This window comes from Quercus robur, chromosome 1 (genome assembly GCF_932294415.1).
Source record: "Quercus robur chromosome 1, dhQueRobu3.1, whole genome shotgun sequence".
NCBI classification, from domain to species: domain Eukaryota; kingdom Viridiplantae; phylum Streptophyta; class Magnoliopsida; order Fagales; family Fagaceae; genus Quercus; species Quercus robur.
Window position 1 is genome coordinate 16,143,660 of NC_065534.1, and position 25,504 is coordinate 16,169,163.

At 35.8% G+C, this 25,504-nt stretch overlaps 1 protein-coding gene and 1 long non-coding RNA gene across 2 annotated transcripts; one reads left to right on the forward strand and one right to left on the reverse strand.

Annotated features, from left to right (window-relative positions):
* Positions 1-1,115: 1,115 nt before the first annotated feature.
* LOC126713725 (uncharacterized) lies at positions 1,116-1,755 on the reverse strand. The gene is made up of 2 exons (XM_050413574.1): positions 1,444-1,755; positions 1,116-1,296 (listed from the first exon to the last, which is right to left on the reverse strand). The coding sequence occupies exons 1-2, from the start codon at positions 1,742-1,744 to the stop codon at positions 1,229-1,231; spliced, it is 369 nt and encodes a 122-aa protein (XP_050269531.1). The 5' UTR covers positions 1,745-1,755; the 3' UTR covers positions 1,116-1,228.
* A 5,673-nt stretch (positions 1,756-7,428) lies between these two features.
* Positions 7,429-12,358, forward strand: LOC126723190 (uncharacterized). The gene is made up of 3 exons (XR_007654192.1): positions 7,429-7,550; positions 11,642-11,882; positions 11,971-12,358. It is a non-coding gene; the product is annotated as an uncharacterized LOC126723190 (long non-coding RNA).
* Positions 12,359-25,504: the final 13,146 nt, after the last annotated feature.

Genomic DNA, 25,504 nt, shown 5'->3' on the forward strand with positions numbered 1-25,504 from the left:
TGAATGATTATGCTTGAAAATATAATGGAAATTTTATATTTTCTGATTTAAGAAATAAATTGGAATTACACGAGAGCTTGTATTCTGTTTTATACCTTGGTTAAGATTGTTTGCTAAGGCTTTGAACGAGGGTTGACGTTACATTAGATTATTGGATAGTGGATGATTTTAGTGATGATGAGTGATGCATATTTATAATTTACTCGGCATGTTAAGAGACAAAGTTGTTATTAGGAAGATTATTGGATAGTGGATGATTTTAGTGATGACGAGTGATGTATATTTATAATTTACTGGGCATGTTAAGAGACAAAGTTGTTATTGAGATGATCCTCAATAATTAGAGGTTTTACTAGTTTAGTTACTTAGAATTCACTTATATAACTATATATAAAAAGATATTCATGTCTAAATTTGATTTTACGATAGGCCATTACTTGCTCGTGATTGATTGCGCATGGTCCTCAATCTTAACGAGCAGAGATTGTAGCGTTTTTTTTTTTCTTTCTTTTCAATCTAACCTAACTTTGTCATGATGAAAAATCCCCAACCAAATCTAGCCATTGTATGCGTAGAAACCAACAACTCCATGGATTAAGTCGATGGGTTATACTTGAGCTCAAAAATGTTTATGACTTCTAAAAAATCTTGCTTTTATAATTTATCTAAGAACTATTTTGTCAAAAAATTATTACACTTCATATAATAAACCTATATTATTTTCCAAATTTTCAGATCCATTGAAACTAATTCATATTAAAAGAAAATGTTAAAATAAAGGTAATTATATTAAATTAGGTTGGGTCAGATGAGTTGAAAAAAAATATCAATTTGCGCTTGACTCAATTCAAGACTAAAATAAAATTTCAACCCAAACCAAACCAAACACCAATCCACAAAAACCCAGAGACATAAGATTTGATTGAATTTGCTGTATTAGTGAGTTGGAAGCACATCCTTGGTGAACGTTGCAAGGATGTGATCTCAAATTCCTTTTTAAATAAAAGGACTAAGTAACTTGAAGTAGAAAATGCAATGCTAATCTATGAGGCCAAGCAAAGTGAAAAGTAGACGAGTTTTGTATACGAATTACCAATAAAAAGAGCACAAAAATATATTATAACATCATAGTTGGAATTGAATAATTGAATATGTCAACAAGAAGGAGTTTTGTGATTTATTACATTACAACATAGGCTTAGTTCTTAGCGATCTAACATTCTCAGCCTTATATGGGGGGCAAGGGGGGAGTACCCGGAGATGTTCCACGACTAGGCCCAGATGGAGGAACAGGACCTCTAGGCAACATCCCAAAATTAATACTCTCAAATTTAGGAGAACTCTGAGACATTCTGTGGCTAAGTCTAGATGTAAGAGTCGGGGGTAATGGGGGAGTACCTGGAGATGTTCCACGGCTAGGCCCAGATGGAGGAATAGGAACACCTTTAGGCAACATCCCAAAATTAAAACTCTCAAATTTAGGACCTAAGTTTACACTCTCAGCCCTTAGAATGGGGTGAAATATTGGGGGAAATGGGGGTGTTGAAGGTGATGGAGGAGAACTCTGAGACATTCTGCGGCTAAGTCTAGATGTCAGAGTCGGGCCTTTATTTTCATTCTCAACAAGCACCAAGTTGGAAGAAGCCTTTGTTGAAAGCCTTCTGGCTTCTGTAGGAAAAGCAAAATTTAGGACAAGCAGAGCAAATGCCACCAAGAACAACATATTTTGATTGGCTATCACCATCTTGACAAGCTTTTGAGTTTTGGTAGAACACAAGCCTGATCCAGACCTCATATATATATATATATATATATATATATATATGTGTGTGATGAGACCATGAATCTAGCTACGTACCCTTCATTAGTTACCTTATTTGATAGATATAGATCTTTAGCTATGTCCCATTCATTAGTTACCTTTTTTGATAGATATAGATCATTATACATACATGCACTAGTAGTTCACTGTAGCAAGAAGGCAAACAAATTTGGCTACTCCACCGATTTTGGGCACTAAATTAGAGTTTGAGGTGATAAAAAGCTATTTTATCAGCACCAATGGTGATGCTAGTATTAATCCTACGGTTACTTTATCTACTCAAAGACACCTAATCCTATTGTATTTGGAAATCATATACTCCTATCACCCAAGCTTAGCAACTGTCAAATTTTAAGATCACATTCGAAAGGAAGAGATTTGTTAACATCTGGCTTCGTAAATGCCACATTCCTTTTTTTTTTTTTTTTTTTTTTTTTTCATTTGTTTATTTGTTTTCTAAATTTAATTCGTTTTGATTTGTAGATAGTAACTTTTTTTGGGAATGGGAAATTTGAGATTTTACTACTAATATAAAAGGGTGAAACTTTTTTTTTTGAAAAACTAAAAGGGTGAAACTTAGATACAGTATTTTAGGTATTATTCTTTATGTATTTATTTTAAAATTTAAACACCTATCCACTAACTTAAGGGTGAATAGGACGTTAACTTTTCCATCTCTTTCACACTTAATAAATGGCATCTATTGATAATACTTATCACACTAAATATCTATAAATAGACAATCATAATAAATATAAATACCTATTAATAACCATAATAATTATTATATTATATTTAAAGTTTCATATAAAAATCTAATCAAAATAAATTTATATTAATAATTATCAAATTTCATGTTATATTTTTCCACAAGCTTTTAAGGTTTCAAAATTTTACACATCAATATTTTAATATATTTTTTTTTAATGAGTAATACTACAATCACAAACTATTTTACAACATTTTTACAAACTGCTGATGTGACAAACTTTTTATTGGTTTTCATCTAAACCCACCATTAATATTACTTTTTTATTTACCAATAATTATTCATCACATTAGCAATTTGTAATTTTTTTTTTTTATAAAAAAGTTTATATCTCTAGCATTACTCATTTTTAATTGAGTTTTAATTCTATTCAATACTTAAACTCTTAATTAGAATCCTGCCATATCATATTTTCTTTAATTAGTAGAATAGATAGTTTTATATACAATCATAATCATTATAAATATCGGTTCTAAAAAAAATAATCATTATAAATATCTATTAATACTTACCAAAATTACATATTATTAAATGATATAATGATAAATGCCTATATAATGATAAATGTATATTAAAGGATAATCATTTATTTTTATAAGACAATTAAAATAAATGTCTATTAATAATTATCATTGTAAGGACACAATTTGTAACGACCCATAATAATGTTGAGTTCGCACATAAAAAGGTCTAAACAATATCATTTATAGAGCGTTGGTTTGAAAGGCTAGGCCTTGGTCACAAGACAGTAGTTTTCCATGGTGTTCATACATAATTAAATCGTGTTCGCCCTAGGAGTCTTTCTCCTAAAGGCGGGCTGGGAGGCTCTGGTTTTTGGCCATTTTTCCCAGCCCCCTTCTCTGGATTGCTTACTTTTCCTTTTATACTGGCCTGTATCCATTACCCAACGTCCACGTGTGGGTTCGACTTTCCAGGACTGATACTTGTCCCATCAGCCCATACCCAGAGTGGTTGGGGGTAGTTGTAAAAGCTGAAGAGTATGGCTCTGTCAGGTGCAGAGTATTGAATGGCAGTAAGGGCAGCTTTCCCTTTGTCCTTGGTCGTTATACTATCCAGCGTACCTTTCTCTATTGACATAGATATTTTAGATTTTTTCCCAAACTGGTCTTATACCTTTTTTGCCCTTCCTTCCAGGGGGACCTCGGATATGCCGAGGACAGAATCATCCTCGGCTGTATCTCAAGACTATTTGGACTTTTATTACCTATCCTCGACTATAACCTTCCTCGGCTCGGACCTTGGGCCTTAACATGAAATGGGCTGGGGCTACAAACTCTCTGGCCCCACAATAGCCCCTCAAAATCCTGCTGTCCAACCTCTTGGTCGGAGAGGAGGCTTTTGGTAATGCCACGCCTTTATTGCGGTCTACTTAGATCTGCCTTTCATTAATGCGGGTGTCTCTTCATCTATCCAGGGAACATACCAGGCTACGAGATATTCCTCTGAATTCATTCACACTGCGTTCCTGCCGTTTCATTATTCGAAACGTGCCTTTAATGATTTCCCTTTATGAGACCATTTAAATTCGACGGTTATTAACGGCGTGGGGAAGTGGAATGGGCATATTCTCGTTTACAGATTTTCTTGGAAATTTGGATAGATTAAATGCCTCCCGTTTTGTCCCTCATATAAGAAGAGAGGTAAGAGGTTACTTCTTTTACACAGAGACCCTTTTAATCCTTTTAAAGTCTGAAACCCTTAGCCTTCCCCAGAGTTTACTTTATCTGCTAGTTTACACCTTAAATTGTGATACTTTTGAGATAGAAGCGGGAATGAAGGGACCACACCCTTCCCAAAAATGCCATGTTCTTCTGAAGCTCAAAATGGCACGGTCAGGGCAGGGATGGCAGAGACTCAAGATACTTCTCATCCTTCCTTCAGCCAAAATCCGAAGCAGGGGCTCGTCGCGTCCAACTTTTGGTGCGACTGAGCTGGGGTCACCCATTATCAGTACCAGCCGCTCTCTTATAAGCATAACTAACATGGCACCAGCGTGTTAGGAGTCAAGACTGACGCAAGGACAAAGTATCCCTGCTTCTTCCTCTCTTCCTTCACTGGTTCCTCCTTTTGCCTCCCCTTCTTCTTCTTTCCCATCACTAGATCCATCCTGGTGCTTTTCCTTCTTCCTCTTCTTCTCTTATTCCATCAAGGGAGGTCCTCCTCTCAATATGGGTGCTACTGGGGCAGAATTTGGAAAGATTTCGGAGCAGAACTTAAAAAGACTTCTGGTCGTTTGTTTGTTTCTGTTGTTTTTGTAATTCGTTTTCTATATAGACTTGTTTAAGCCCTCCATTGTACGCTGTAATAACTCTTTATACTAATAAAAGTCATCATTGCTTTATTTCGTATATTCTATCTCTTCTTTTTGAAATGGTTATGCCGTGAATAGACGTACTACCCTGTGATTTCTTTTTTATTTTTATACTCTGAACGATGCTTAAGGCCAAAATCTCAGTTAATAAAAAGACCTTGCTCTGTGCTTATCGAAACTATCCGACATAATAATACCGATTTGAACAAATGATACTTAGGGCTGGAATCCTTACTAAGAAGAGAAGGAAAAGATATTATGATGAGCTTATTAGAGCTGGCTGGCATAATAACGCCGACCTGAGAAAACAATACTTAGGGCCGAAATCCCTTACCAAGAAAAAAGATGCCATTATGAACTTATTAGAGGTATCGTGTAAAATAAAACCGACCTGAAAATGGGTTGTATATCCCAAACTTGAACGAGGTGAGGGCTGAATGCTCGATGCCATGTAGGAAGTAATCATCCGAGGATATATAACCCAAAATGTACAGCCCCTGTAGGTCGCTGAATAATAAGGCGTTTCGCCACCTTCCTAATAACTTTCATAGCCTTAACCTTTTCTGGTATTTGGCCCGAGGACTGAGTGACTTAGAATTCTTCTTAAGTAGCTGACTTCTCCATAGGTTTGAGTCCGAGAACCATGCAATACCTTGGTTCCGTCCAAAACTTGATTTTGGTAAGTAGTTGGTTTCCCCATAGGTTTGAGTCCGAGGACCATGCAATACCTTGGCTCTGTCCAAAAATTGATTTCTAAATAGTTGGTTTCCCCACAGGTTTGAGTCCGAGGACCATGCAATACCTTGGTTCTGTCCAAAACTTGATTTTGATAAGTAGTTGGTTTCCCCATAGGTTTGAGTCTGAAGACCATGCAATACCTTGGTTCTGTCCAAAACTTGATATTTAAGTAGTTGGTTTCCCCATAGGTTTGAGTCCGAGGACCATGCAATACCTTGGTTCTGTCCAAAACTTGATTTTGATAAGTAGTTGGTTTCCCCATAGGTTTGAGTCCGAGGACCATGCAATACCTTGGTTCTGTCCAAAACTTGATTTTGATAAGTAGTTGAGGGAATCAACCCCTCGGCTGTGGTGTAGGACCTTGGTTTAAGGGGAATTAGCTCCTCGGCCAAGCCCTTAGAACCATCCGTGCTGCTGACGCTACGAAGCGCAGCCCCTAGTGGAACTTTACGCTAGAACACTACAACCGGCTGTTAGAAATGACAAGGGGACTGTCTCGACCTACCGCCTGTGCCAACACACAAGCCTTCCCACAGACGGCGCCAATTGTAAGGACACAATTTGTAATGACCCATAATAATGTTGGGTTCGCACGTAAAAAGGCCCAAACAATATCATTTATAGAACGTGGGTTTGAAAGGCTAGGCCTTGGTCACAAGACAGTAGTTTTCCGTGGTGTTCATACATAATTAAATCGTGTTCGCCCTAGGAGTCTTTCTCTTGGAGGCGGGCTGGGAGGCTCTGGTTTTTGGCCATTTTTCCCAGCCCCCTTCTCTGAATTGCTTACTTTTCCTTTTATACTGGCTTGTATCCATTACCCAACGTCCACGTGTGGGTTCGACTTTTCAGGACTGATACTTGTCCCATCAGCCCATACCCAGAGTAGTTGGGGGTGGTTGTAAAAGTTGAAGAGTATGGCTCTGTCAAGTGCAGAGTATTGAATGGCAGTAAGGGCAGCTTTCCCTTTGTCCTTGGTCGTTATACTATCCAGCGTACCCTTCTTTATTGACATAGATATTTTAGATTTTTTCCCAAACTGGTCCTATATCGTTTTTGCCCTTCCTTCCAGGGGGACCTCGGATATGCCGAGGACAGAATCATCCTCGGCTGTGTCTCAAGACTATTTGGACTTTTATTACCTATCCTCGGCTATAACCTTCCTCGGCTCGGGCCTTGGGCCTTAACATGAAATGGGCTGGGGTTACAAACTCTCTGGCCCCACAATCATCATTATCAATATTCATATATATAAACAATTGTGTTTAACAACGTTAATGTGTTTGAGCTTGGTGAGAGAAAGTAATTAAATGTGTGTGTATAAGTTAATTTATTTCTCAAAAAAAAAAAAAAAAAACAACAACAACAACATTATTGTTAAAACACCATCTTTGTCCCCTAAAAATAGAAAACCTAGCCCTTTTTCTTTGATGACCTTAAGAGCATTTATATTAACTTGTCAATATTGGGATTTTATAAATGATTGTGCTTCACATAATATGCCTAAATTATTTTCTAAATTTCCAGATTCATTAAAACCAGTTCTCAAAATATCAAAATAAATCAAACTAAACACATGCATTAAAATAAGGGTAATAAAATAAAAGAGAATACATTCTGTTCGGAGCTTGCAAAAAATGGCTTGTTTATGCCACCAATCAGAAGCTGCCACGTCAAATATTTAATGAGGAAGCAGTACACTTTATAACATAGGATTGTAACCCAAACCCATCTAAAATTATCAAACACGTATTCAAAAGCAAACCTGGAGAATACCTTACCAATGCCTAACCAAGCCATCTCCTCCTCTCCTCTGAACACCGGAGCTTTACCTCATCGCTGGAGCCGTGGCGGCGTCATTCTGAGCCGGCGCCGACGCACCGAACCTCAAGGTTTGAGCTGATTTTTGTTTATTGTTTGATTAGTTTTTTCCCCAAAATTTAGGTTTCGAAATTTTGATGGGTTTGGGTTATTTTTTGGATATCAATCTGTTCATATTGGTGTGGGTTTTGTTGAGTTATATGGATTTTGCTTTTTTTCTTTTTGGTATTTTCATGGATTTTTATTTCCCCAAAGTTTTCTATAGAAATCTTGGATGTGTCCCTAGATTTGTTGTTTGGGTCTGGGTTTGGAGTTACTTTAACAAGAGAGACATTAGTAATAATACTATCAATTAATTGAATAGTGGAAAGGTCCCTGGACCCTGGCTAAGATGGTAAAGGTGAGCAGTGGGGTCAGGGAAGATCTTAAAAAGCCACATTGCAAGTGAAATTTGTACTGGTGTCATCTCTCTTCAATTCCAAACCTACCTTTTACGTGGTTTTGAGAAGAATGTTTTAGATGGGTTTGGGTTATAATCCTATGTTATTGAGTGTACTGCTTCCTCATTAAATGTCTGACGTGGCAGCTCCTAATTGGTGGCGTAAACAAGCCATTTTCTGCCAGCTCCGAACAGAAGGTATCCTCAAAATAAAATTATATATGTTAGATCAGGTTAGACCAGATTGGTTGAAAAAAATATCAATCTGAACTCAACCCAATTCAAGACTTAAAATAAAATTCCAACTCAACCCAAACTAACCCACAAAAACCCAACTAGAGGCATCGACTTTATTTAGACTGATTGGTTTTGCTATTTGAGTGGGTTAGATGCACACCCCTATTGCCAACATTGCAAGGATGTGATCTCATGTTCCCATTTAAATTACACAACTAAGCAGCATGGAGTAGAAAGTGCAATGCTAATCTATGAGGCAATATAAACTTGAGGCCAAGCAAAGTAAAAAAGTGGATTAATTATGATTTAATTATTATATGATTTATTACATTACACCATAAGATTATTAGTAATAAATGGTTGGAAATATGAGTTAAATTAGGGCGTGGTATTTAGGTAATATTTGCTGCATGGGTCAATAACATGCCTAGTCCTTGCACCACAAGAAGAAAAAAAAAAAAATTTATTGCAATGAAATTTTTTGTTGCAATAGACTTCAAATTGTTGCAATAAACCTCTATTGCAATGAAAAAATATCGTCACTATTGCAATAAAATCTATGGCAATAATACAAACATATCTTCACAAAAAAAAAAAAAAAAAATCTACAAAAGACGAAAAATGTATAGTACTTCATCCATACTCAGTATATATATATATATATATATATAGATGTGTGTGTGTATTCAAACATATAAATTTATTCTAGTCCCCACCTAGACCTCGTTTTACTCTCAGCCTTTTGTGAGGGTGATGGGAGAGTACAGGGAGACTATCCACTACTAGGCCCAGATGGAGGAATAGGAACATTTTTAGGAAATATCCCAAAATTGATACTCTCAAAATTAGAACATAGTTTTACACTTCTCTTACTTTGGTGTGGGGGTGAACTGTGCGTAATGAGGTTGATGGAGGATCACCCAGATTATGTATGGGGCTAGGTCCAAATGGAGCGGGTACATTTTTAGGAAACATTCCAAAATTGATACTCTCAAAATTAGGACCTAGTTTTACACTCTCTGCCTTTAGTGTGGGGTGAATTGTGGGTAATTGGGTCAATGGAGGATCACCAGGATTATGTGTGGGCCTCAGTTCAGATGGAGTATGAACATTTTTAGGCAACATCCCAAAATTGATACTCTTAACAATATGATCCAAGTTGGAGGGAGGCAATATTGGTATTTTGCCCAACATCCCAAATCTCACCTTATTAATATATGTCAGGCCTTTATTTTCATTCTCAAAATGCACCAAGTTGTAAGGAGGCAATATTGGTATTTTGGCCAACGTTCCAAATCTCACCCTCTTAAAAAGTGTCAGGCCTTTATATTCATTTTGATCAACATGCACCAAGTTGGAAGAAGGCTTTGCTGAAAGCCTTCTAGCTTCTGTAGGAAAAGAAAAAGTTAGGACAAGCACAACAAATGACACCAAGGCCTTTATTTTCATTTTGATCAACATGCACCAAGTTGGAAGAAGGCTTTGCTGAAAGCCTTCTAGCTTCTGTAGGAAAAGAAAAAGTTAGGACAAGCACAACAAATGACACCAAGGCCTTTATTTTCATTTTGATCAACATGCACCAAGTTGGAAGAAGGCTTTGCTGAAAGCCTTCTAGCTTCTGTAGGAAAAGAAAAAGTTAGGACAAGCACAACAAATGACACCAAAAACAACATATTTTGACTGGCTATCACCATCTTGACAAGCTTTTAAGTTGTCTTTTTTTTTTTTTTTTTTTTTTTTTTAATTAGTATAATAGATAGTTTTATATACAAACATAATCATTAAAAAATATATCTATTAATATTTACCATAATTACATATAATCAAAAATAATGGTACAAATCTATTAATTATTACAATAATTATTTTTTATAATAATTATCATAATAAATATCTATAAAATCATAATCATAATATACCAATTTTTAATAACTACCATAATTATCGGATTTCATATTTAATATTTCTTATACAATGACAATCAAAATAAATGTATATTAATAATTATCATAATTATCGAATTTCCTATATATAAAATTATACCTACATATTAGGGTTGAATTTGAATTTGGGCCTTATTAAAATAAAACTTGGCCCCCCTCCACAATCTTTTGCTTAAATAACATTACAAATTAGACCAAAAAACCACATACCAGCCCAAACAAACATAGATCATTGGCCCAAAGTGAAAGCTCGAAAATGTGTTAAAAACACAAGAGCTTTTTAGACCCCCAAATAAAAGTTACGACTTGATAGATTTTACACTAACTTAATTCTAAGTGCGGAATAGTGTAAATGCGAGCGGATAAACAAACAAGCTACTTTAACACATATTCATATAATTACAGCAGTAAAATGAAATGTAAAAGAGTAGGGAAGAAGAATGCAAATACAGATAACACGCCGATGTGTTATCGAAAAGGAAACCGAAGAACTCGGCAAAAAACCTCTCCGCCACCCTCCAAGCGGTAATCGATCCACTAGACAATCAGTTGGAATACATGGGTTAGCAAAATACCCTCCAAGCCTAATCTACCCGTTGTACCTAAACCCTCCAAGCTCCTATTCTAACAAGGCTTCTCGGAACTGTGTCTTGTCTAGCTCTCCGGATCCCGCAACAAGCTCCATGTTGCATCTGCCATCCTTGGCTTCTTCCATTGCTTCCCAGCAGTACCAAACGATCACTTGACACTCTGAAAAGGTGTGATAAGTGTTTGAACTATCAACCTCTCAATGGTATGGAAATGGAGAGGTAGAAGTTGAGGAAAATCGACAAGCTATTGTGTAGAGGATTGTGGGCATAACAATCTCTAACTCTCAAGGTGTTTGGCTAAGCTATTGTGTAGAGGATTGTAGGTATAACAATCTCTAACTCTCAAGGTGTTTGGCTAGAGTTTTTTCTCAGAAGCACTCCTTAACATTTGTGGGTAATGTAGGTATATATAGTGTAGGTATAGAAAGTGTGTATCAGATAGTATAATCTAGCAAAACAGAATGTCTCGCGGGTGTCCTACGGGAAGGCCTTACCCGCAAGATACGCGCGAGACACAGCTGTCTCTATCTGTACTGACTCTTCGCATTCCAGTCATGTGCAGGGCACATGCATTACTTCGCGGGATGCTAAGTCGCGAGATACCCGCGAAAACCTCTTCAGTCTTCAATAGCTTGAGTCTTCACACTCTTTCTCTCTATCACACAACCTTTACAATCAAATCCCACAATAAATATAGGGTACAAAAGATTGAATAAAATTACAATCAAATTTGGCACGAAATAAAAGCCAACTAAATACATAGTTGTAAATCACAACTTTACACATAGTATTTAACAAAAAATTGTTACAAACAAATGAAATTGCAGGCAATAAATGAATTATCTGGGCTTAAAACTACAATTTTGGTATGGTATTGGATAGTTTTTGTTTCAATATTTTCTTCAAGAATTGTTTTATTGAAGTGCTTATTTGTTTTTGATATTTTCATGAAGGTGGGGCATATATGAGATCCATTCTATGAATGTGCATGAGCAAATGCTTCGGTTGTGTTGAAGAAACTTTGATGTAAAAATTATTCCGCAATCTAAATCGTATGCTAATGAAAAAACTCCTGAATGAAAAACTTAATGAATTTGAAGCTAAAAGATATGGCTCAATGGCAGCTTTGACTTCTGCAAGATATCAAGATCCCTTAAATTTACAGGGTGTGCCTTTGTGCTGTCAACCAAAGGGGTACTTTGCATTTTTATTATTTTTTTCAAAATTATTATGCATATAATTTAATCTTTAAAAAAAAAATCAATTATTTTTTGGGTTTCAGTAAATTGTAGGTGTAGAATGGAATTTTTAAAGTTCTGAAGAAATCAGAGGTACGCGAGGAAGCACAACAGCAAGAGTATTGAGTCTGCTACTGAGGAAGAGTAGAGGAATGGACAAACACAAAGACAATCAGACATGAACTCGTTATTTGCGCTTAAGCCTTGATGCTGGAAAATAATGAGTATTTATATATTTTTTAATTTAAGAAATAAAATGAAATTAGATGAAGGATTGCTTTATAGGTTGGTCAAGAATTTTTTTGAGAAGTTGAATTGTGGAATCCCGAATGGGATTTCACGTGAGATTATAGGCATTTTGTATGGATGGTGATTTTAGTGATGAAAAATATATATATTTAAAATTTACTCGGCAAGTTAGTGAGACCTAAATCATATTTTCTTTAAATGTTTTTTTTTTTATTTGTTTGTGAGGTGGATTATAGCTGCATAATGGAGCCAAGTTTAGATGGATAAGGTGACACTTTTGAAGTCACTTGTAAGGAACCTAAAACTAGCCTAAACAATAGGTGGATAAAGTGTAATTCACTCTTATATATGTATTATCTTGTTGTTAGAAAGAAAGGTAGCTTGTTGGGTGGTGGTTGAATTTTTTTTTTTTTTTTTTGGATTTAGGGGGTTATCGGCTTGATTGGGAATGATCCTCAATCTAATGAGCAAAGAGAATATTTGGATTATTCACACTTAAAATTCTAGCATAGGTCCTGCAATATCAGAAATTTGAAGCAACCCTTTACAAGATTATTAAGTGCCATTGTCAACAAGGGGTGTACATGGGTAAGATTGAAGTGTTTTCAATCCAACCTGACTTTGTCATGATGAAAATTCTTCAACCAAACCCAACCATGGCATTGTGTAGAAACCAACACCACATTGGATTGAGTCTACAAGTAGTGTTTGTGCTTGTATGTTTATACCTTGTAAAAAAAAAAGGGGGTTTTAGAAATTATCTAAAAACCTTTTTGTCAATAAATTATTCCGCTTCACATGATATCCCCAAATTATTTTCCGAATTTCCAGATTCATTAATATTAATTCTCAAAATATCAAAATAAATCAAACTAAATGCATTAAAATAAGGGTAATAAAATAAAAATATATATGTTAGATTGGGTTAGACCAAGATTCATGATTGGTTTCGCTATTTTAGTGGGATGGATGCACACCCCTAGTCTTAGTGTCAATATTGCAAGGATGTGATCTCATGTTCGCATTTAAATTAAACAACTAAGCAGCATGGAGTAGAAAGTGCAATGCAAATCTATGAGGCGTTGTAAACTTGAGAATAGGCAAAGTGAAAAGATGGATGAATTATGTAGAAGACTAACATATAAAAAGAAAAAAATATATATTATTACATCATCATTGGAATAAGGCAATAATTGCAAATGCCGAGAAGAGGAAGTTTTATGATTTATTACATTACACCATAGGTTATTAGTAATAGGTGGTTGGAAATATAAGTTGAAGTAGGACGCAGTATTTAGGTAATATATGCTGTGTGGACCAATAACATGACTAATCCTTGGCGATCCAACATTCTTAGTACCTACGAGGACTTGGTTTTACATTCTCAGGGATAATAGAGGAGTAAGGAGGCAATAGTGGTATTTTGGCTAACATCCCAAATTTCACCCTCTTAAAACGAGTCAAGCCTTTATTTTCATTCTCAACATGCACCAAGTTGTCAGGAGGCAATATTGGTATTTTGGCCAACGTCCCAAATCTCACTCTCTTAAAAAGAGTCAGGCCTTTATTTTCATTTTGATCAACATGCACCAAGTTGGAAGAAGCCTTTGTTGAAAGCCTTCTAGTTTCTGTAGGAAAAGAAAAAGTTAGGACAAGCACAGCAAATGCCACCAAGAACAACATATTTTGACTAGCTATCACCATCTTGACAAGTTTTCGAGTTTTGGTGTACTACAAGTCTGATCAAGACCCCATATATATTTTTATGTGACGAAACCATGAATCTACGTACCTACCCTACATTAATTTCCTTATCTGATAGATATAGGTCATTGTGCAGACATGAATGCAAACTTTCATTTGCCAGCCATAGGTTGAATGACAATCCTACAGTTACCTTTTTTTTTATATAATAAAAGATACGCAATCCTACTGTGTTTGGAAATTATATACTCCTATCACCCAAGCTTTGCAAATGTCAAATTTTAAAGTCACATTAAAATGGAAGAGTTTCGTTTACAGCTGGCTTTGTAAATGCCATATTTCTTGATTTTTTCTTTTTCGTTTTCTTTTTTGGTTTTACTTGTTTATTTCTTTTTTCTTTTTTGGTTTCACTTGTTTATTTCTTTTCTAAATTTAAGTCGTTTTGATTTGTGGATAGAAACCTTTTTGGGAAAGTAGGAGGTTTGAGACTTTACTAGTAATATGTAATGTATGCATTGTGTGCCTTGGTAATTTGGTATGCCTTGCTAATATAATATAATTTACACAAGCTTTTAAGGTTTCATAATTTTACACATCAATATTTTAATGTATATTTTAAATAATTTTGAATTCTATTATATATTTAAATGTTCAATTAGAATCTTGTCACATCATATTTTCTTGGGCTAAACTCCCTCCCTTAAGATTTGGGGAAATAACAGTTCACCCCAAATTTGAAAGGAAAAAACATTTTCCCCCTAACATCTGATTGACCAAACTTTGTTAAATTAATATTAAAAATATTATGTACTAACTTGCCATTAGCTTAAAGAGTTTCCAAAATTATCTTATTTCATAATTAAAATTCATTTTTTTTAATTTTTAATTAAAGAGTATTTTAAAATATCAAGTGTGAATTTTGCTTTTTTTCTTTTTCTTTTCTTTTTTCAATAGGACATAACATCTGATTGACCAAACTTTGTTAAATTAATATTAAAAATATTATGTACTAACTTGCCATTAGCTTAAAGGGTTTCTAAAATTATCTTATTTCATAATTAAAATTCTTTTTTTTTTAATTTTTAATTAAAGAGTATTTTAAAATATCAAGTGTGAATTTTGCTTTTTTTCTTTTTCTTTTCTTTTTTCAATAGGACATGGAGAGATTTTCTGTTGCAAGTATTTTGGTGTTTGATAAATTTTCTCTTTTACTCTAAATTTATTAGTTATTTTTTACTGGTTAAATTTTTGTAAAGAGATTTTTATAAACATTTAGAATATTTCATTACTAATCTATATATATTATAAAATGTTGACTTTTTTAGCAGGGACCTGCCTGACCCTACCCTAACCAAAGGGCTTTAGGTAAGTTAGGTGGACATTCGGGTCAGGTTCGGGTCTCAAGTTCAGGCTTTTTTCAGCTTTCAAGCTAGTCTTGGGTTTAACCACCCGACCCACCCGATCCTGAAATTTCTTCTTCTTCTTCTTCTTTTTTTTTTTTTTTTTTTTTTTTTGAGTTTTTACTGCTTTAGCAAGTGTGATTTAATATTCCCTAATATAATGTTCTCAAACCAAAAATCATCTTTTGAAAATTATACATTTTTTATTTCTAATTATAAATAAATAAAAATCCTATTATAGATTTCCCACTTATTTCATTTTCCAATTTAAAATCTTGACCTAATCTACTCATTTAAGACCCAAACATCTTTTATACTTTTCATGTTTTATTTACCACTTAATTTGAATTAAACCTTAATAGGAAATCTCTTGGCATTAATGACCTAACTTAGTTGAGAAAAGATTCAATCACCCTTTAAAAACTTTCCAAATTGAAATGTTAACTTAAATTTGGATCCAATGGAAAGATCTTATCTTTAGTTACCTTGTTAAAACCTTTGCATTTTCCAAATTAGTTTTTAGGATTCAAATTTAAAATCCAAACTTTGACTAACCCGATTCTATTTAAAAACACAATATAAATTTACCAATTTACCCTCAGACCGCCCATCAAAGATAAAAATTTCAGGATTTTTCACTCCTAGAACCTTCTTCTTTTATGAGAAGACATTCCCAGAACTTGTTGAACATAGGATGAGGTCCATTTTAGCTTAGATTATGCAAATCCAAGTACAGTGGCGGAACTAGTTTAATAAGCAAAGGACCGAAGGTAGTTGTGCCCTGCAGCTGGATTTGTATCACTCTAACATAGTGATTTAACATGCACTCACCACCAGCAAGCCCTACATTTGCCACAACAATGTTTCTAGACCCAAAGTATAGTCTTTTTTTTTTTTTTTTTTAATGAGAAACCGGACCTAAAGGCCCTGTATTATTGAATGGAAAAACAATGAATTACAATGAATCCCGAGCAACTAGAGGAGCTATATCCTCAAGGATGGAATTTGACCAAACCTGGAGCTCATTACCAGACTTAGAAATTCTGGCTAAATAGTGGGCAACTACATTGCCTATACGTTTTACAAAAGAGAAACTACAAAACTGGAAATCTGTAGCTAGTGATAGGACATCAGTGATGACATGACCATATACCGGATGCGTCGAGTCTTTTTTCCAAATTGCTTTAAGAACAACCTCAGCATCACCCTCAAAAGTGCAGTGCGTGATCCTCATTTCTTTTGCAAACAACATTGCCCTGCGGCAGGCCAAGAGCTCAACAATTATAGCCGAAGAAGGGAGCTGAATCCGTAAAGTATAGTCTTTGATAACATAATTAATTATGCAAAAGATTACATTTTAATTGAAGAATTATTAGGAATTTTAATATAAATCACTATATAGAATGCTCAAATTTAATTCCCAATTTGAATCCCATTTTGAATTTGGTCGTCCAAGACAAATTAGGAATTTGGCTAAACTAGATTACCAACATGCAAGTCAAACCTAAATTCATTATTTAATGATAAAATTAAGAAATTTAAATATATTTTAATAATTTAAACTCACCCTAATAAGGATGTAATTGTATATGTTTATTTCCTTAAAAAAAAAAAAAAAAAAAAAAAAAAAAAAAAAAAAAACCAAAATTGAAGTTTTGCTTACAAAGGATGAAGTAGAGATAGCTTTGAAGCAAATGACCCATTTGAAAGCCTCGGGCCCAGATGGAATGCCACCAATTTTCTTCCAACATTATTGGGAGAGTATAGGGGATGATGTAGTCAGAGTTGTTTTATCTTGTCTAAAAACTCAAACTCAATAGCAGCAGGTTTGAATCATACTTTTATCACTCTAATTTCCAAAGTGAAGAGTCCTGAATTTGTTACTAAATTTTGCCCCATAGCCCTTTGTAATATTTTATATAAACTTGTTTCAAAAGTGTTGGCAAACAGGTTGAAGAAATTTTTACCCCAGATTATTTCTGAACCTCAAAGTGCCTTTCAATCGGATAAAGCTATTTCCAATAACATCTTGGTGGCTTTTGAGACTTTACATCATATGAAGCTGAACAAGAGGGAAAAATTGGGCATATGGCTTTAAAATTAGATATGAGCAAAGCTTATGATTGCTTGGAATGTGTGTTTCTTCAAAGGATCATGGAGAAGATGGGTTTTCATTCGACTTGGTTAGCCTGGATTTTGGAGTGCATAAAATCTGTGACCTATCCTATTCTAGTCAATGGCAAACCAAAAGGCCATATTGTTCCTACTCAAGGTATTCGTCAAGGAGATCCTCTTTCCCCTTATCTTTTTCTATTATGCTTTGAAGGTCTAAATGGTTTAATTGAACATGCAGTGGATGGTAAACATATTGAGGGTGTTTCTCTTTGTAGAAATGGCCCAAAGATATCTCACCTCTTTTTTGCAGATGATAGCCATTTGTTTTGCTAAGCAAGAGTGGAGGATGTTGAAAAAATTCAGGAGATTTTGGGAAAATATGAGCGGGCATCGGGACAAAAAATAAATTCGAACAAGACTATTCTCTTTTTTAGCAACAACTCCTCTGATACTACAAAGGAACAAATTAAAAATCTGCTTGAAAGATACTCGAGCTTACCTGTAGTGGTTGGAAGGAAAAAAAAGATGAGCTTGAACTTCATAAAAGATAGAGTTTGTGGTAAGCTCCAAGGATGGAAAGAGAAAATATTGTTGCAAGTTGGCAAGGAAGTTCTATTGAAGGCGGTGGTTCAAGCCATCCCCACGTTTTCCATGAGTTATTTCCGGATGCCAATAGGTCTTTGCCAAGATATTGAGATGCTCATTCGAAAATTTTGGTGGGGACAAAGGGGAGATAGGAGAAAAATTCATTGGGCAAAATGGGAGGTCTTGTGTCAACCAAAAAGTGAGGGGGGATTAGGCTTTAAAGATCTTTGCAAATTCAATAAAGCCATGTTAGCTAAACAGGTGTGGAGGTTGATACATGATACGAATTCTCTGTTTTATAGAGTTTTTAAGGCGAAGTATTTCCCAAATTGTTCAATTTTTGAAGCAAACCCCTCTACCGGCTCCTTTGCATGGAAAAATATTCTTTGGTTTAAGGATTTAATTGACAAAGGATTAACTTGGAGAATTGGTAGTGGTGAATTTGTCCGTATATATCAAGATGCCTGGCTGTCGAGACCTGAAGGCAGAATCAGTTCTCTTGCATCGCACCTAGCATCTAATTCCATAGTAGATTTTTGATAAATGCTGCAATGGGTTGGTGGAACATTAGTCTGATTGATTTATGCTTTTACCCACCTGAAGCTCAACTTATCAAGTCTCTGGCTTTGTGTTCTACCCTATAACCTGATACTTTGATTTGAAAATCAGAAAAATTGGGTAGCTACTTAGTGAAGTCAGGATATAAAATTCTTTGTGAGCTTCATGATCTTGACATGAATAGACCACAAGCTTTGGAATCATAGAAAGGTTTTTGGAAAAGCATTTGGAAGTTGAAGGTTCCAGGTAACTGTAGAGAGAGAAAATTTCCGACCTAGCACAAGCTAACACATCATACTACCAAGTCCACAAAGTACGGCCAATTACAAAGCGCCACGTACTGCTACTAGGTTTTGCTATCACTATTTAGAAACCAACGGAAATTTGCCAAGTGTCATTGAAATAGAGACATAAAATGCATGCAAAAATCAATCACACATCGGCACATGTAAGCAATGACATAAGCAACCTGACGCATGTAAGCAATGACATAAGTAGTCCAATCGGCTGCTAACATGTGTCACCTTGAAAATAAAAACATTTTGGCCAATCAAAAGATGCCACGTTTCTTGGAGAAAAAGTCTTAAAACTCCTCTAATCAGAAGTTCAGAAGTACAGAAGCTCTGCTGGAATCAAGCCTTGAAGCCTCTAGGAACTTCAAGAACTTCAACTTGGAATACGAAGAACATTCGAAGAGAAATCATCCAAATTATCTTCCTAAATCTCAAAGGTCACTGAAATCAAGCTCAAAAGCCTTCAGAAACTTCAAGAAACTACAAATTGGTGAAGCTATATGGATTCAAGCCTCCGAAACCCCGAAGAACTTCCGCCACAAACCTTCGAATACGAAAAACATTCGAAGAGAAATCATCCAAATCATCTTCCTAGACCTTAAAGTTAACTGGAATCAAGCTCAAAAGCCTCCAGAAACCTCAACAAACCATAAATCAGCAAAACTCTATGGATTCAAGCCTCCAAAGCACCAAAGAACTTCCACCTCAAACCTTCGAAGACAAACACGAAGAACAAAGAATTTCTATCAAGCTCATAGCCAGAGATTCATTGTAATTTTGTTTCAAGGGTCTTCGATTCATCCTTCAACCAAATTGAAGGATATTTGGTGTTCAAGTCAAAATTACATTACCACAATTCCAATCAACAAATCTTTCAAGGAGATCAAATCAGAGGATCACTCTTTTGTAATCACAGAGAATTGTACCACATATTCATCAATACAAATTCGCATTTGTGAAACTATTTTACTTGTTTGACTTATTTCGAACTAGAAATTTAATCATCCTACAGTAAGATAAAACATTTTCTTTGGAAGGCATGCACTAACTCGCTACCCACAAAAGAAAATTATTGAAGCGGAAAATTCTTCAAGAATCGATCTGTCATCATTGCTCTAGAGAATTAGAGAATGTAGTGCACGCTTTCTGGAGTTGTGAATGCATAAAAGTGGTTTAGGATAATGATTTTGGTTGGGTGGATTGGAGCTCAATGGGCTTAGAATCTTTCTCGGATTTATTACAAAAAGTCCAAGCCAAACTTGCATTATTATCTCTATTTGCAGTAACAGCTTGGTCACTTTGGTATCAACGAAATAAATCTCGCCTCCAAAAAAACACCCTGCCCCTACGCAATATTGTAGGTTTTGCAAAGGACTATCTCCACAAATTTAGGGACCTGGAAAGCACCTCCTCCTATAGACATTGGGCTGTTCCTCGAAGGTGGCTTCCTCTTGCAACGGGTTTGGTGAAGATAAACTATGATGGAGCCATGCACGAGGAGTCAGATAAGGTTGGAATAGGTGTAGTAATCTAGAATAGTGAAGGCCAGGTGCTGACTACCCTGTCAGAGCTGATTGTGAAACCTCCAAAAGTGGAAATCCTTGAGCTTCTTGTTGCCAGGCGAGCAGTAAAATTCACTGCAAAATCAGGCTATGCACAGTTTGTCTATGAAGGTGACTCTGAATCTATCATAAACTCGCTAAAGGGTAAAGGCATGGAAAACTCTCAGGAAGGGTATCTCATCAAGGATATTATGTCCTAATCAAACTCTTTTTAAAGTATTTCTTTCACTCATGTAGGTCGGCAAGGCAATACAGTTGCACATACTTTAGCCTAGAGAGCAAGACAATCTTTTTCATCTCAAATCTAGTTAGTGTGTTCCACCAGATATTATGTCTTTTGTTTTGATTGATTTTCCAAATCCTTGATTATTAATATAGCAAGTATTCCTTTCTCAAAAAAAAAAAAAAAAACCTTACATTCGGTTTGCTTTTTTTTCTTTTTTTTTTTTTTTTTTATAACTTTGACTCTTTTGCAAAATGAATCAATGATAACAAAAATTGGATAAAACCGGTCTCTTAAATTTGCTCCATGAGCACAATTAGTCCCTTAAATTTTAGGTGAGCACTATTGATCCCTCAAATTTTAAACATAAGCATTATTAGTCATTTGGCATAAATGCACTTTTAATCTCTACATTTTGATTTTTTTCCATTTTGATCCCTACATTTTAATTTTACCACTTTTAGTCTCTAAAGCAATTAACGCATGATATTTAAGTCCTTTTCGTCACCCAACTAACGGGGAAAGTTGAAGTGGCTAACGGAGAAATAAAATAATGATTATTTTTTTTACACATGGCCCCACCCACTTCGACATGTGGCTTTCTCACCCCAAACCCAATCACGTGTATGTCACTCACCAACCAATTTGGTGCGCAGGTAAAGAAAAATCCCAAATTAGACTTTAATCCTTAGATCAACCTCTCTACCTCTGTCGAACAGCCTTTGTCTCAAACCACCATCATCATCAACCATCTCTCAAAACCCATCTCTGAAAGACACTAACTTGAAGTGCCATCATCATCAACCATCTCTCAAAACCACCATCTCTGTCAATCTCTGTCACTTGGTACCCACACTTTTCAAATAGTGGAGAAAATGAAAGCTAGGAGACCTCTGTCTTTGTGAAAAGGTCTTCTCTCTCTTCTTTCTGTCCTTATTTATAGCTTTACAATATGCTTGTTGGCTTTTTCCTAGTAGGCGCCACAATGTTTTTGTATATTTTGGCTTTTTGACTATCTGTTAGTCCTTGTCTGCATGTGTTTGTTTATGGTTTACATTGTGGTCCATGTGTTCCTTGCGTGCTCCTGTTGAAGAGAGTTATTGTATGAGGGTTTTTTTTTGTGTAATTCAAGTGTTGATAACTATGCATATGTTTCTTTTAGTATGACAAAACTATTGAAGTAAGTGTTGTATTATTACTTAAATATTTGATTAATTGTTGTGTTGTTTGCATGCAGAATGGAATATTTTATTAGGTATGAGTGTTGTTTTGTTAAATATAATATATATTTTGTTTTGTAATTAGCATTGTTTAATTGGTTTTGGGGTTTTGTTGCATGCAAAATGGATGAGCTATTTAGTATATTTGCGCATCATGGTGGCCATTTTACTGAGAATGGCCGAAAATATGTGGGAGGTGCAGTAGATGTAGTTGATAATTGTGACCCTGAAAGGTGGTCCAAGGTTGAGATAGAGAGTATATGTAGGGACTTTTAGTACACATTTGTTAGTAGACTGTGGTATAAAATGCCTGGAGTGGACCAAGAACTGGCAGACTTCCATTTGATTGTTGATGATAGTGATACCATGTACCTGACAGAATTAGTGAGGGGTCATGAAAATATTCATGTGTATATAGAGCACCCAATACATGACCCTATATTAGTTGATGAAGGCTAGGATGTTGGTGAGGGCGTGCAGCCATTGGCATTGGAACAAGACTTTACAGGTTATTATGACAATGATGATGGCAGTGAACATGATGACTATGATAGGGGATGATTTTTACAGTTTTTATGATAGTGATGGCATGTATGCTAATGATCAAACTTTTAACAATGAGGATGAGCTTGAGGTTAATGCTGATGTTCCTATTGAGGTGGCTGCTTCTCAAGTGGGTTCAAGGAGAGTAGGTAAAGAACCTATCATTGAGCACCCACCTGAGGTCTTTCATATAAGTGATAGTAGTGATAGTGTGGAAAGTGGCCTAGAAGATGATGTAGAGTTGAACCATGGTGTTAGGGACGTACTTTGTTAAAGATAGTAGTGATAGTTGGGATGGTAAGGATGATGCTGATGTTAATGAACCAAGCCAAATGGGTGTTGGTGTAATGAACTCTAATTATGAGAGTGAGGAATTGCATAGTCTTGTGGAATCATCATCTGATGATGAGCTTGGGTATGATAGTAATGATAAGTCTGAGGATGATAATAGGACACATGTGAAAGATGAAAGGGAATAGAAAAAAGAGCAAGTAAGGAAGTCCCCTGTGTTTAAGCCAGTGGCTAAGGCTGAGCATATTTATTTTGAGAAAGATATGTTGTTTATTACACCTAAGCAATTCAAGGAAGTTATAACATATTATGCAGTTCATGGTGAATGGGAGATCAGATTTGTTAAAAATGATCTACAAAGGGTAAGAGCTGTTTGCCAAAAAGGTTGCAAGTTTATTACTTATCTAACAAAAGTGCCAAGGGAGAGGAGCTGCCAACTAAGGACATTGACATTGGAACACACTTGTTCTAGAAGTTATAAGAATCTTAAATGTATTTTATCATACATTGGGAAGAAGTTGATGAAGAATGTGAAAAGACTTCCTAATATCAAGCTGAGAGACATCTAAGAGGCTATCCATGACAAATATACCCTAAACATAAGTGCAAGAAAAGCAAGGAGGGCTAGGGATAAGGCTCGAGAATATGTTGATGGGGCTTATACACAATAGTACAACCAGCTGTGAGAGTACTGTGAGGAATTAAGGAGGGTTAGTCCTGGTAGTACCATACTTATGAAGGTACATACCTTCTATGATGGTGATTTAGCAACTGATATGGATTTGGTGTGTGCGATGCCTTATTTTGAAAGGCTATACATATGTTTGGAGGGCTGCAAGAAGGGGTTTTTGGCTAGATGCAGACCATTCATTGGTTTGGATGCTTGCCATTTGAAGAACAAGTCAGAGGGCAATTGATTACTGAAGTATGCAGAGATCTTAATGAGGAGTATTTCCCACTTGCATATGCAGTGGTAGAGGCTGAAACTAATGACTCTTGGACTTGGTTTATCAATCTGTTTCTTGCAAACATAGGTCAGAATAAGAGATGAGTGTTTATGTCAGACTAACAAAAGGTGTGTAGTTTATTCTCTATTTAGTTTTTTTTCTTCATTTACTTATTGTATCTATCTCTAAGACATATTTTACTTTGATACTGTTTGTGACAAGAGTTGGTACAAACTTTCATTGATAACTGGCCACAGTATGAACATAGGATTTGCTGCAGGCACCTCTACAACAACTTCAGGAAGAACCATCCTTGTCTTCTGATCAGAGAACTGTTTTGAAGGGCAGCCAAGGCAACTTATCAAGAAAAGTTTAATAGGGTGATGGATGAACTGAAGGGTATTAATACTGATGCACATAGTTGGTTAGATGCTCATTCAACAATAAAATGGGCCAGACACATGTTTAGTGAGGATGCCTTGACTGACACTATAGTAAACAATATGTGTGAGAGTTTCAACAGCAGGATTCTTAAATTCAAGTCTAAGCCTATAATTAGCATGGTAAGAGTCTTTGTGATCACCTACAGTTAATTAGGTTAATTGTTTTGTACTATTTTTAGCAGGTGTTGCAATTAATATTTAATGTTTCATTGTACTTGTATGTGCTTACAGCTTGAGTGTATCAGGCTATATCTCATGACTAGGTTTCAAGAGAATAAAGAGAAGATTCTGAGAGTAGAGTCAGATATTTGTGCCAAGGTTCTGAAGAGGTTGCACGAGGAAAAACTGGCAGCCAGTAGGTGGTTAGCTTGTTGGGCAGGGCAAACCCAGTTTGAAGTAAAAAATGGTCTGCAAAGTTTCACTGTTGACTTGGCCACAGCACACTGCAATTGTAGGAAGTGGGATATAAGTGGCATACCCTGTGCTCATGCAATCACCTACATATTTTTCAACAGACAAGATGCTGAGTAGTATATTCACTCATGTTATCATGTCTCTATATACAAGGCCTGCTATGAACCAATCATATCATCAATCAATGGACAGAATATGTGGAGACCTAGTGGTGTGACCCCAGTTCAGCCACCCATCAAAAGAAGACCACCTGGCAAACCTAAGAAGAAGAGAGCAAAGGAACCTAATGAGCCAACAAGTAGGAGAGCTGGCATCTCTAAGCAATGCAAGGCCTGTGGTAAGTTAGGGCATAATAGAAGAAGTTACAAGGGTGAGATTGGAGGGAACTCCTCACTACTAGGCACCACAAACAAAACTAGTACATCTAATAAGGTAATATATGGACATGTATGTGAAATAGTTTCTTTTCAATATTCAATATTAATGTGTGTGAATTTCTTATTTGTAGGCCAGCATGCACAGCTTCAGCTCCAATCCAAGTGCACCACCTCAGTCCAACATGCATAGCCCAGCCAGTCTAAGTGCAGCAAGCTCAGCTTCAGGCTAAGTGCACCATCTCAAGCCAAGACAAGCTTAGCCACTCAGTTTGCACCATCTCAGACCAGGATGCACCAATCCAGTCCAAATGTAATACCTCATGCCAGGACAAGCTCATCCAATCCATTTCAGGCCAGCAGAAGCACATTCATCCACTCATATACACAGCAACACAGCTCCACTCCAGCTGCGCCACACTGGTCAGGTAGCACTACACAGAATCTAGGTGCAAATCAGAACTCCAGCAGCAGTAACTCAAATCCAAGGCAGAAAAAGACAAGAGTGGTCACATCAGAGACTTTAAAGGCTTCTAAGAATGCATCCAGATACATGGAAGCAATCAAACATGGTGGGAGTCAATCATCTGTGCATGGTCCAAGGAAATGAAGAGAGCATAAGATCATTTGTCTTTAGCTTGTTTTGTGTATTTATGG

What these genes read in the sequence shown, in the direction of transcription:
- LOC126713725 (XM_050413574.1), bottom strand. Translation starts at nt 1,744, where the DNA reads ATGGTGATAGCCAATCAAAATATGTTGTTCTTGGTGGCATTTGCTCTG. An exon ending in TTTTGGGATGTTGCCTAAAG is followed by an intron (nt 1,297 to 1,443) that starts GTGTTCCTATTC and finishes TGTTGCCTAGAG; the next exon opens with GTCCTGTTCCTCCATCTGGG.